The sequence below is a fragment of the Trichoderma evansii genome (genome assembly GCF_050947405.1).
Source record: "Trichoderma evansii strain SZMC 28006 chromosome Unknown GGI43scaffold_17, whole genome shotgun sequence".
In the NCBI taxonomy this organism is placed as follows: domain Eukaryota; kingdom Fungi; phylum Ascomycota; class Sordariomycetes; order Hypocreales; family Hypocreaceae; genus Trichoderma; species Trichoderma evansii.
The window spans coordinates 482,332-494,459 of NW_028145189.1; the positions used below are offsets into that span (position 1 = coordinate 482,332).

Here is a 12,128-nt window from a genome sequence, read left to right on the forward strand (position 1 = left end):
ATGCGGACAGACAATGGTGCAGGAAAGCTGAAGAAATCAAAATACAGGGCGTTGTCTTCTAGAATTGCCTAAACTTATGGGGCGCTAGACTGCTAAATGGGCTCATTGGAGGGCGCTGTGGCTGGCCTGAGAGATCTGCAATCTGCAAGTTGGAGGGGCAGCTTTTGCTCGTGGTGGGGTACGAGCAGCCAACTGGAAGAGGAAAAAAAAAAAAAAAAAACTTGATACCATCTATTCATACATGTAAACAACTAGCTTCATCATCAAAATTCATACCAACCTTCATACATTGCAGCGATCTACTCACTCTTTCAACCCATTGACTTGACATATTAGCTTCTCAGTAATCTCATTCGTTTTCACGCAGACATCATGGGTAAATCAAAGAAAACCAAAGCCGGTCACCGCAGCGATCCCGTCGCCAAAGCCGTTAAGCCTCCTTCAGATCCTGAGTTGGCAGCTCTGAGAGAAAGCAAGATTCTCCCCATCATCAACGATCTCAAAAGCGCCGACCCCAAGTCTCGTTCTACGGCTGCGTCTGTAATTTCAAGCATTATTCAGGATACCAAGTGCCGCAAACTGCTGCTGCGAGAGCAGATCGTCTACACTGTTCTCACTCAGACTCTGACAGACGCCGCCCTTGAGAGCCGAGCTGCTGGATGGGGAATTTTGCAAGTTCTGGCCCAGGAGGAGGAGGCCGATTTCTGCGTTCACCTCTACCGACAAGATGTGCTGACGGCTATTGAATTCGCTTCAAAGTTGGTGAGTTGGAAACTCAATTGTATAAGTGAGAGCTGACCTAACATGACGCGCAATCAATTAGATTCAAGATAAGATCCTCTCAAAAGAGCCCCCCTTTGCAAAACTACCCAAAGCAGAAAAAGGATTCATTTCAAGCATTGCGGCGTCTCTTGTCTCGCTATTAATGGCACTGGCTGAGGCAGAAGAGGAGATTCTGGAGTCAATTTCCAATAACAGTACAATCACTAGCCTACTCTACTCACTCATCGCATATACCTCTCAGGACGATGAAGACCCCATATCAGCCATCCGTGGAGACGCGATGGCTTGTCTAATGGTCTTGACCGAGGACAACACGAACTTAGCAAAAACTATCACAAGCACACCTAGCATCCTCGCTTGCTATGAGGCACTGGTATCCCTAAAGGATGATGTCAGCGGAGATGGCGTCTTGGCCTGCGCCGTCCTTCACAACATTTACACCTCCCTTCTCGAAGTGAAGAACCTATCACCAAAGATCGATGTGGCCGACGACGCAGATCTGATACCGACGCTCACCAAGGCCATGGCAGGCTTTGTCCCCGGCCAGAGCGAGGCCGACGGCAGCGGTTGGTCCAGTCCATCAGAGTTTCAGCAGCTGGCCCTGGAGACCATTGCATCCATTGGCACAAGCCTTGGCGTTGAGATGGGAGGCTCCGCTCAGCTGTTTACTAAGAAAGAGTTTGGAAGCGGTGCGGCTGCGGCTGGAAAGGAAAGCGGTGATGAAAATGACGACGAAGACATGGACGAGGCTGCCTCTGACGCTGGTGAGGACATTGAGGGCGAGGATGGAGATGAGGAGGACGACGACGAAGACGATGAAATGAATGAAGATGAGATTGAAGCCGACATGGATATGGTAACTGGTGCTGATCACGGCGAGGACAACATTGACGACCTCCCGACCCTCAAGTCTCTCATCCAGATCGCCATCCCCGAGCTCATCCGCCTCGCCAGCCTCCAGCCTTCCGACGACCTCTCCCTCAAGATCCAAGGCCACGCTCTCTCCGCCCTCAACAACATCGCCTGGTCCGTCTCCCTCATCGACTTCTCCGAAGACTCCAACAACGACGTCCTCGGCGCCTGGACCCCCGTCGCCCGTGCCCTCTGGCAGCAAGTCGTCACCCCCATCCTCGCCTCCGACACTGCCGACGTCGACCTCGCTACGCAAGTCACCAGCGTCGCCTGGGCCGTCGCCCGCGCCCTCCATGGCGAGACCCCCCTCCAACCCAACGAGCACCGCAAGTTCATCTCCCTTTACCAAGCCACAAAGGGCGCCCCCGCGCTGCAAGATCCCGAAGATCCCTTCCAGGCGCTCGGTGTCAAGTGCGTCGGCGTGCTTGGCCAGCTTGCGCTGAACCCGGCGCCTGTGGATCTTAACCGCGAGATTGGAACATTCCTCGTTACTCTCGTTGCGGGTCTTCCTGACACTCCTATTGCGGACGCTGTTGAAGCCTTTAATCAGATATTTGACATTTATGGAGATGAGGAGTACGCTTACGATGCGGACGTTTTCTGGAAGAGCGATTTCTTGAAGCATCTTGATGGAACAGTATCAAAGGCAAAGACAATGGCCAAGAGCGTCAACAAGAGCCAGCAGCCAGAGCTGAGAGACAGGGCAGATGAAGTCGTCATGAACTTGACAAGATTCTTGTCATATAAGAAGAAGCACAAGCCAGTGCAAATGACAGTAAGGGAGAGAAGCTAATGGGGAAATTGGGAAAATAGATATTTATTTATGTTGGATATGAACAAAAGAAATTGGACATAATATATAGTAAAATACGCCTTGAGATAAACATGAAGAGCTAAAACAATCTGATGCTTCAATTGCGCCTTTCCTTTAAATATAATATACCCATTCATCAACACCGCTCAAACACCCTGTACAATCCCTTCAAACTTGCCACCTCCAATACAGCTCCGTCCATGAGCTTCTTCGTAGCTACCAGCCGTGACCTAAATGCCGGAAAGAAGATGTGCTCGACGGCCCACCTGACGTGCTGCCTTCTTGTCCTCACTTCCTCAAGGGCCGCATCGTCGTCTTCATGTTCTGATTTTCCCTCTTCACTAACATCCCCGCTCTCGTCTTTCCCTTCTGGAGATGTGGGTAGTGCCTCGGGGACATAAAACGTCGCCAATTCCGTGATAAAAGTCTGAAAGCACTCTTTTTCGTCGTCCCAGTTGACATGAGGTCCGAGACGGATAAGGAACCGGGGGAGTTTACCAAGGGAAGGTGTATAGCCTTTAACGAGGAGCGGGATGGAAACTAGCTCACCCGTGGGAGTGATTTCGAGAGAAAAGTACTCTTGGAGCATTTCCCTTCGCTCGATGAGCCGAACTGCTACCTTTGCGACTATCAAGTCAACGTTGAACTCCTCGTCAGAGGCTCCCATGGCCTCCTTTTCAACCTCGGCTCCGATTTGAAGAATTTCTCTAAGGTCCAGAGGTGGGTTGAAATTAATAACGCCAAAGTTACCAAAGTCGGTGAGTCCTAGCTGATAAAAATATTCAAAGCATGTGTGGCCATAGTCTATCAAGTACAGCTTCACACCTCCTTGAATGGCGGCCAGTCGCCGTCCTTCGTCGACTACACCGACAAACGTATGTGAGGCAATAATCTCCGTCAAATCGTGGTGAATCTCATCCCGGACGTCTTGACGTAGCTCCTTGACGCTCTTAAGGCGGCATTGAACCTGCTCACGGTCTGTCGTTGTATATTCCACTGGCTCTGGGACGGCCCATGCCTCATCTTCTAGAGCTTTAGCGGGAGAACCCGTTTTATCGACAGTGCCCGCTGGCGTAAACAAAGCAGTTATTTTACCCTGGGATTTATCTGTCCGGACAAGGTCATTCGAGTTTCGCCGTATCTTCCTGAGAGCTGGCGTAGTAAACTTGTGAGTGGTATCGCTGTCACCCTCATCCAAAGACTCAATAGGTTTGGCCCCCGGAAGTAATGTCTGCGTCATAAATGTTCGACTCGTGTCCACAGTAGCTAGCTCCGACTCGATTTTCTTGCAAATGGCTTGTATGACCTCCTCTTCGTTAAGAAAATGAACCTCCCGCTTGGTAGGGTGAACATTGACATCTACTCGGGCTGGATCAATTTCCAGGCTAAGATAGATGAAAGGGTGGCCACCCTTGGGCAAGAAGGCGGAGTATGTCTGTTCCAGCGCCTTTTTCATGGTGGTTGATTCAACACAGCGGTGGTTGATAAACAAGAGCAACGTCGTCTTCTTGATGTGATAGTTGGCATTTGTGACATACCCGTTAGCAGAGAAACCCCATCGGTCGTCGGAGACAGATAGTTCTATGAGCTCATTGGCGACGTTGCTGCCATGAATCTGACGGATGCGGTCTATCACAGTTGCTTGTGCTTGTACAGAAAGAGCGTTAGAAGCCTCTCCCGCCTTTTTACAAGTAAAACCGACGCCCTTGCAATGAATTGCATAGCGACCTGCCATATCGATAATCTTGTTGAACTCATCGGCATAGGATCGAAATGCTCTCCGACGAGTTGGCACATTGAAGAACAAATCCTCCACTGTAATCTGGGTACCTTGACGCCCGGCAACTCCTTTTGGTTCGGCAGATTGCCCTGGCTTCGCGGGAGCCAACTTTCCATCCAGGTAATGCGCACGCCAAGCAAGAGACGAGTCCTTGGTCTTCGTCGTTACCGTAAGATGGGCAATGTGGCTAATACTGGCCAGAGCTTCGCCGCGAAACCCATATGTGGCGATAGATGACAAGTCTTCAAACGTAGAAATTTTGGACGTTGTATGGCGTACGCATAAAATTTCCAAATCTTCCTTCTGTTAGACATTAAAGAAGAGGGGTCAGCTGCTGTATCAACGAGCGTTTAGGTGGCAAGAGTCAAAGTACCTCAATTCCGCCGCCGTTATCTGTGATTTGAAGCATTTTCAAGCCCCCATCTTTTACCAGAATCTCCAGGGATGTCGAGCCTGCGTCCACGGCGTTTTCAACCAACTCTTTGAGCGCATGAACAGGGGCCACAATAATCTCTCCCGCAGCGATCTTGTTGACCACATCAGGATCAAGAGCCTGTTTACACAAGGAAAATTAGTCAATCAACAACTTTTGTGGAATATTGTAATCTTCTAGACTCTCAAATCTAGTCAATGAAGACCAAGAAAGACGGGAAGATTAGCATACCCTGATCCTTCGCGCAGGCTTCTGAGCCTCATGTTCTTCCTCCGCCTTCCTCTTAGTCCCACTTGGGGCGCTGTCAACTTCCATTTTATCCATAATCGCTTTGATATGACAGTTTTCCTTCAATTAAATGAGCAAATCACATCCGAACAGTTTCGTATCAATTCATGCATTAACCATTGTAAACAACGCCAGTATCAGAGAAGAGAAGCCTGCGTGGAGCTACCCATATCAACAAAACGATTCTTAATAATAAATGGGAAAAAGTAGAGATAGAGGTCGAGAGATCTCCATCTCATTCGAATTATTTCTTCTTGAACTGAAAAAGCAAGGCGGTGGAAGGAACGTTGACCACTTGGCTTACTACGCGAAGTTTCCACGCTTGCACGTGACTCACGAGGTACCTGGCTTTTGTACACGAACGTCGATCCATGCTTTTGGGTGGTCGATTAGTAGCCCCAATCAACATGGAAAAATACAATCTACCTATTATGAAGAAAGCCATGTATATCGAGCCATAATTCGATCATGTATGATCTAGTGGATGTTGTGTCTATATCTCTCCATGGCATTGAAGCACATCTCAGACCCAGGCCAGCCTAACTTTAGCAAAATCTGTAATAGATGAGCACCAGTACATATCTTGAACTTTCGACAAAAGGCACACAATGTATATAGCAGGAAAATCGCCGATTCGTTTATTGGTCGCACTAAAATCTAACCGCTGCGCAACAGTCGTAAACCAAAATCAGTCTCCCTACCACAGATTATACCTGTTTAATGCGTAACAATAACAATTCCGCCCCAGAATGCTTTAAATACTCGCATCTGGCATGGCCATATATGCCGCCTACCCATCTCTTTGCTGCCCTAGCCAAAGTGTTGCAAAGCTTTCTTAAATGCTATTGCAATCAATGTCAGGAAAGGAAAAAAAAAACAACTCTTACATGAGTAAACAAAACTCCATATAGCCCAATAAAAATCAAAGACAACGCTACGCTTAATCATTTAGTCCAGTTGTTCCTCTCTCCATGAATTATTCCCATGAAGCCTCCCCAGAAGTAACCGCTTCCTATCTACCGCCTCCCTTTGCCGTTGAGCCTGATGAAGAGATATAAAGAAAATAAAGAGAAAAATTCGACAAAGAGGAAATAAGAGGGATCAGGAAAAAAGGAAAAAAAAAAAAAAAAAAAACAGGAGAAGAAGTCGAACTGAGCTTTTTGCAGGCAGTTGCCTCGTATTTCGTTGACAAGATGCAAGAATTAAGCTTCTTCCATGATTTAGTGATGCAGGAGAAGACCAAAACAATGAAATCGCTAAGTTCATTGAATTCCAAAATCCCATTCCGAATGTTTTGAAATGGAAACCAAATAGTTAGCTCGAAGCGCCGGCGCTAATGATTAAATTCTCAAGAGGAATATCCAAGATAGCCATACTCAGTGGACAAGCCTCCCGCTGTTAGACGTGTATGTAATTCTACCAGTCTGTTAAAGTAGCTGGCTTGTTCTAGAGAGCTGAGTTTATATGTTGAATAAGTCGAATAGAGCTAACGTCTATTTACATCGCCGGGCTGCTCCAGTAAGCCACCAATATCAACCCGCCTTGGTCGTTCAGCATTTGGCCAATTAACCTCTCGAGAAGAGGGCCTGTGATCTGTCTCCGCCCGAATAGGAGGCAGCTGATAAGATGGCTGGGTTTGGGGCTGGCTAGCAGGGACGTATTCACTTTGAGATGCCTGGTAACTTGACGCAGAGTATTGTGGTGGAGTATAAGACTGTGTTCCCGAGCTGGAACTGGCATGCGAAACAGCTGGATTATATGGCGATCGAATGGCACCGTCACTATGACGATGCCGGTAAGACTCGGCCGAAGAAGAAGGCGGCTGATCACTATAAACCGCTTGATGTGATACTGATGGACGATGATACGCCGAGCCAGATTCTCGAGCACGCTGCGGACGCTGCGAGCGTTGCGCATGTTGAGAGTGCTGAGCATGTGGGTGCTGTTGTGGATACGGTGAATGCTGCGAAGATCCTGGTGGCGGTAGCTGCGGGTGAAGCTCTCGAAGGCTCAACAGAAACACAATAAAATAGAATGATCCTTCCTTTGCAAGTCCAAAGCGGAGAGGGAATGTCCTGGTATAACCGTCATATCCAACAAAGCCGAAATACTCCAGATGATTGAGGCGAAACCTTGACACATCTTCGGTCATGAATCCATAGTCCTTGATAGCAATATCTAATCTGCCTAGAATGGGGGGCAGATAATTCGGCTCGAACGTTCGTTGCTCTTCAAAAAGTTGATTTTGAAGGCTGGTAAGGAAAGCGGCCTGGTGCGGCGTAACGATATCGCTCAGCTTATTTCCTAATGGGTTCGATGCATGGACTATTTCCATAAACATTGGCGATGCCTTGACGATATCAAAATCCATGCTCAAGTATGCCAGAGGCTCCATATTATTCGGTGGTGCGCCCTCATACGATGGGGTGTAAAGGTTCGGTTCTGGGGCAGGAGGTCGCTCTTGATATACTACACGTGGGCCATTCTCGGTCGATGAAGGATCGAGAGGTCTGTAGGACTGATTTCGTCGGAGGGAGTCTTCGTATGGGGAGATACCAGGCATTGTCGAGGGATATATACTTAGTGGCCTCCTCAGCGTCGCATCTTGAGGATTCGAATATCTAGATGGATCGAATCTACCATCTCTTTCGTCTCGCAGTCGTGGCCGTCCTCGTTTTTTATGCTGAACATCGACACAAGCGTCTTCTTTTCCGCTGCCTAGGCACCTGGAGCAGGGTCGTTGTGCTGTAAACAAGTTAGCTAAAAAGTTTCATTTCGTTTCACATCCTCCATCCAGAGCTTTTCCCTGGTTCAACAATATGTTTTGTAAGACTTGTAGAACCAAAGATCACGTCTTTTTACTGAAAGCTTCAGTTGGCTGGTATACTCCGCAACGAAAGCTGCCAGTAGTTCTGATACTACCTGTGCAATTTCTTTCTTATATAGGAAAAATCAAAAGATAACGTACCATCGCATCTAAGACAAGATAATGTCAGCGATCAACACAGTTACAAAACGATACGCTTATTGGCGCATATTTCAAACACTCTTTACTTACCGAAGATGAGCTTTTTTGCAAGGTACGCAAGCAGAAGCAACATGGCCTTTCGCCTTTCTCTGAGATTTCGGTGATGTATACGGCTGAGGCTCAGCTGCTTGCGGTCGATCAGGCACAGGATAGCCTTCCGAGTTTGAGGACGTCGAAGTTGGATATGCTGTTTGAGAAACTGTTTGAGGCATTCCGTGGTGGTGCTGAGAAACATAGGGGATAATCCTCCCTGATTCTTCGGGCCTAGGGTATGCATATGGAGACCTCATTGCTGGTTCCTGTGCATACGGCCTCGCCATTGATGAGGCCTGCTCGCGAAGACTTGTAGGAGACGGTTGTGTCGGACCACTGCGAAGGCCATCCAGAACTCTAGAGGCTGTATAATAGCCTGGAACTTCACTACCTCGAATACCAGCCTCTTGAGCTGGTCTCAGAGGCAAGGGTGGAGAGCCGGACATAGGAGGTGAGGGATATGCCCTACTCCGCACAGCCGACTCCTCTGGGTAGGCCTCTTTCCGGCCCCAATTGACGTCGAAGGCGCAGCGGGTAGGATCAGGGTAAGCTTGGTGATGCCCAGGCACGAGGGGCGGCGTTGGATTAGAAGGATGTGTTATAAATGTCATGGATGGAATATTCCGTGAGAACTTTTCTTAGTAGCCACCAACAGCACCGAGTTCAGATGATGAGATTAGAAGTTCTGGTAATGAAAAGAGTTTAATTCGAGTCGCAATCCTCTGGCCTGAATGGTGTAATGAACCACGTCCTCTTAAACGAAGAATATTTGAAATCGGGTATGATTTTCGACTGTCAAATGAAGAGTAGCTCGCTATGGAAAGCAAAAATTCGCAGTAAATCGCTGTTTGAGCTTAGGTATCGGAGGGAAAAAAAAATATCGTACTCTGATCAATGACGATAGTCGGAAGAATTAAGTGAGTATAGATAGGACAACTCGATCTCTGAGTATATTCGTTGTCCAGTATAGAGCGAAGAAATGAGGGGGAATTTTTTGGCGGTTGGTCTCCAAAGGATGAAAAGGCGAAAAATAAATAAAATAATAAATAAAAATTGTCGAACGCAGCAGGGAACGGTCACGAGCCAGAGAGACCAACTAACGAGCTCGAACCAGAATTGAACCAAAGATCCAGCTAGGCGGAGAGCAACCGACGTGAAACAGGCGCCGCTGGAACAGTGTGATACCTGGTAGCCAGAGATATTAGAACGCTTCGTGATACAGCATGCGGCCGTGTCGTCGGTGGTTATCGAGATGGAACGGCAGCCCGCAGCAAAATCGCAAAGTTTCACGACTTGAGTGACGGGTTCTGGCGAAGCTGAAGCTGCTGAACCCAACAAAGTCGCGGGCTCAAACGACTGAGTCAGAAGAAAAGCACGACGGGGATCAGCCTCAACTGGCTGATTGGCGGCTTACAGTCGGTTTTTGTGCGACTCTTGGGTCTAGTCTAAGGGACCCTGTTGCCAGATGCAAGGCAGCCGGGCCAGAGAAAATAGGGTTACTCGCCGAAAGCCTGCAAGCACAAAAACTAACTTGTACAGAGCAAATAGGTAGCCAAGCAGGTAGTCAAGTAGTTTTGAGGAATCGTGGGCCCACGGACCGAGTTCCTGGTCTAATAATGTTCTTATTGCAGCGGGTTAAATCAGAGGCGACAGGACATGGCTTGTTCCAGGACGATCCCTGCCCGGTCAATCCTATCTGACAATTCTCCGCTGGCTTGTCTCGAGAGGGGAGAGGCGGCCGCCGCGCGTGTGAGATTTCACAAGCGCAATAAGACACTGGAGACGGCTATGATTGGGGCAAACTGGGAAGGGAAAGGCGGGAAACAGGAAGAAAGCTGTGGAGGTTGGGTGGGGAGGGGGTGTATTGTATCTTGTCTCGTGGAGGCGTGCTGGCTGGGGCGAGAGCTCGGCAGCAAACAAAGGATTGCTGCCACGGTACGAAGTTGGCAAGGAGGGCTTAGGCGGTAGCCACAGGAATGGACGGTAAAGAGACGGTGATGGAGAGGCACCATGGGCGTAAGAAGATGTGATACAGCTGAGAGAGACTAAGACCCGGAGCTCTCAGCCGGGAAGCGGCAACCTGGAGTTGGCTGGGTGATATTTCTCCCCTACCATATGTACATGTTGGTCCGGGGACGGTTGATAGAGAGGGTGGTATAAAGGCCGGTCATTTAACTCTGATCCCCCGGCCAAAATTAAGATACCGGGATAGTCTTGGCGTTCTAGAAATGCATCTAGCATGTATGTGCAAATAGCCTCCAATTTTGGTACTCGTATAATACCACTGGGAGCAAAAACGATCAGGGGTGAGCGACTTTTGCCATGCCTGAATAAGTCAACGAACCGTCAAGGGCGATGATTGAACGGGTTCAATAGCCAGAGCAAGGTAGGGCTAGAAAGATTTTGGTGCTCTCGGCATATTTAGAAAGCCTAGACGATGTTTGGTGCCAGCCCATGCGCATGCACGAAGCACCTAGTACTGGCGTCAGACGCAAAAGTCAAGGCTTGCGAGTGAGCGAATGGTGGTAGTGGAGGTGCTGGTGCCTCCTCCCTGGAACTTTCAAAGTTGGCGCACTGGTTCTCATACATCCATAGCTCACATTTGCCCTGAGAGACAAGGAGCTTGCATGAGAGTCGGGGAAGCTAGCAGACCTGGGATTAGCAGACCTAGCAAGCTTTGCAAGTGGGAGTTGGCTAAATAGCAAGCCTCTATGACGGATTGGAGGGATGGCTTTCGTGGATCACAGATGGACCACAGAATGGCCACCACGGATCAGGTCCACGAGCCATGGGAGGCTTGGCTACCGGAGGGGGTGTCCACGGGCACCTCTGCTCAAGCGGGCCGGCGCTGAGTGCTAGATTTCTACGAAGCACCATCCGGCTAAACAATCAAAGTGGCATCATGGAGGAGGCCATGGTGGAGATGACACGAGCTGGACGCTTAATTAGGGACCGTGCTGGACCCTGCGCCTAGGCCCTGCTTGCCAAACGTGGCTACTTAGTCCAGCGCCCTCTCCATCTTTCAGTTGGTTGGTGCCCAGAGCTGTGGATTAAGACCCGGCTTGTCGACAAGGCTGGGTTGAATTTTTGGGATACGGCATGGGATGGGTCCTCCGAAAGAGTCTTTATCCAATCACCCAGGCGCTTTGCGCATGGGCTGGGGCGCGCGACGACGGGAATCAGGTCGGGAGTAGAACAAGTACTTATACTCGTACAGATAGCTTGCTAGGCAGTCAATCAAAGACTTTGCAAGTTCCCACATAAACGGGTTTGCACGGTAAGATACAGGATGAAGTAGCGATACTTCGAACCCAAGACGCCTGGCCCCTAATAACACCATTATAGAAAGAGCATTATCATTGCGTGAACTTAGATTGGTTGTCGACTGCAGGGCGCCCCATATGGCTGGGCAGTTAAAAAAACAATAAAGGCAGCAAACTCCGTCACTTTACGTAGAGAAAGCGTAGCCCTGTTGCTTCGAAACATTGGAGGATCTAAAACATACAGACAGATCCCCCTACTTATCATGGCGCTAGCCAACGATTTGCCAGTCATCATCTGACAGCAAGACAATCAAAGCGTGAGCCCATCACTTTTGTCAAGGCACCAGAAACTTAAGGCCAAACAAGGTCCGGCGACACCGATCCCACCCTGCGTCCGTCCGTGCGGCTGGAGGATTCTATCACTCCGCCGGTAGTAGGAATATACCGACTGTGTTCCGATGTGCCCGTATGCCTGAAGATCCGCAGTTGTACTAGCATGAGAGTAAACCTTGTCGCAGCGGAAAAAAAACCGAAAAGAAAAGTTGGCCCCCAAGCAGCTTCAGTCAGGCACAAATATTGCTGCACTCCTTGCTGAGACGCGAGCTGAAGGCCTTCCAACTCGGATGACGTTTTGTGGCGGCCTGTCATTGGGTAGGTGGGTCGCTTTTTCACATCCATTTTGTGTCACTCAATAGTGCCTTCAGGCTTCCAGCGTAGCAATGTAACAGCAATGTTGGGACGCGATTGAGTGAGGTACGAGATCATCGGTATAAGACATTCCAGCCCTTATATTC

The 12,128-nt window shown here is 49.0% G+C and overlaps 3 protein-coding genes across 3 annotated transcripts; 1 reads left to right on the forward strand and 2 right to left on the reverse strand.

Annotated features, from left to right (window-relative positions):
• Positions 1–372: 372 nt before the first annotated feature.
• Positions 373–2,488, forward strand: GGI43DRAFT_424321 (uncharacterized protein; the record flags this gene model as incomplete). Its single annotated transcript, XM_083208356.1, has 2 exons — positions 373–762; positions 824–2,488. 2 exons carry the CDS (start codon positions 373–375, stop codon positions 2,486–2,488), a joined length of 2,055 nt encoding a protein of 684 aa, XP_083058368.1.
• Positions 2,489–2,566: 78 nt separating this feature from the next.
• GGI43DRAFT_118338 (mismatch repair ATPase MLH1) lies at positions 2,567–5,271 on the reverse strand. Its single transcript, XM_083199018.1, has 3 exons — positions 4,954–5,271; positions 4,663–4,842; positions 2,567–4,592 (listed from the first exon to the last, which is right to left on the reverse strand). The coding sequence occupies exons 1-3, from the start codon at positions 5,044–5,046 to the stop codon at positions 2,646–2,648; spliced, it is 2,220 nt and encodes a 739-aa protein (XP_083058369.1). The 5' UTR covers positions 5,047–5,271; the 3' UTR covers positions 2,567–2,645.
• Positions 5,272–6,395: 1,124 nt separating this feature from the next.
• On the reverse strand, positions 6,396–9,204 carry GGI43DRAFT_118354 (Zn(II)2Cys6 transcription factor domain-containing protein). The gene is made up of 3 exons (XM_083199019.1): positions 8,069–9,204; positions 7,979–7,986; positions 6,396–7,755 (listed from the first exon to the last, which is right to left on the reverse strand). Exons 1-3 carry the CDS (start codon positions 8,680–8,682, stop codon positions 6,497–6,499), a joined length of 1,881 nt encoding a protein of 626 aa, XP_083058370.1. The 5' UTR covers positions 8,683–9,204; the 3' UTR covers positions 6,396–6,496.
• Between the last annotated feature and the right edge of the window lie 2,924 nt (positions 9,205–12,128).

What these genes read in the sequence shown, in the direction of transcription:
- GGI43DRAFT_118338 (XM_083199018.1), bottom strand. Translation starts at nt 5,046, where the DNA reads ATGGATAAAATGGAAGTTGACAGCGCCCCAAGTGGGACTAAGAGGAAG. An exon ending in AGCCTGCGCGAAGGATCAGG is followed by an intron (nt 4,843 to 4,953) that starts GTATGCTAATCT and finishes TTGTGTAAACAG; the next exon opens with GCTCTTGATCCTGATGTGGT. An exon ending in ATAACGGCGGCGGAATTGAG is followed by an intron (nt 4,593 to 4,662) that starts GTACTTTGACTC and finishes AATGTCTAACAG; the next exon opens with AAGGAAGATTTGGAAATTTT.
- GGI43DRAFT_118354 (XM_083199019.1), bottom strand. Translation starts at nt 8,682, where the DNA reads ATGACATTTATAACACATCCTTCTAATCCAACGCCGCCCCTCGTGCCT.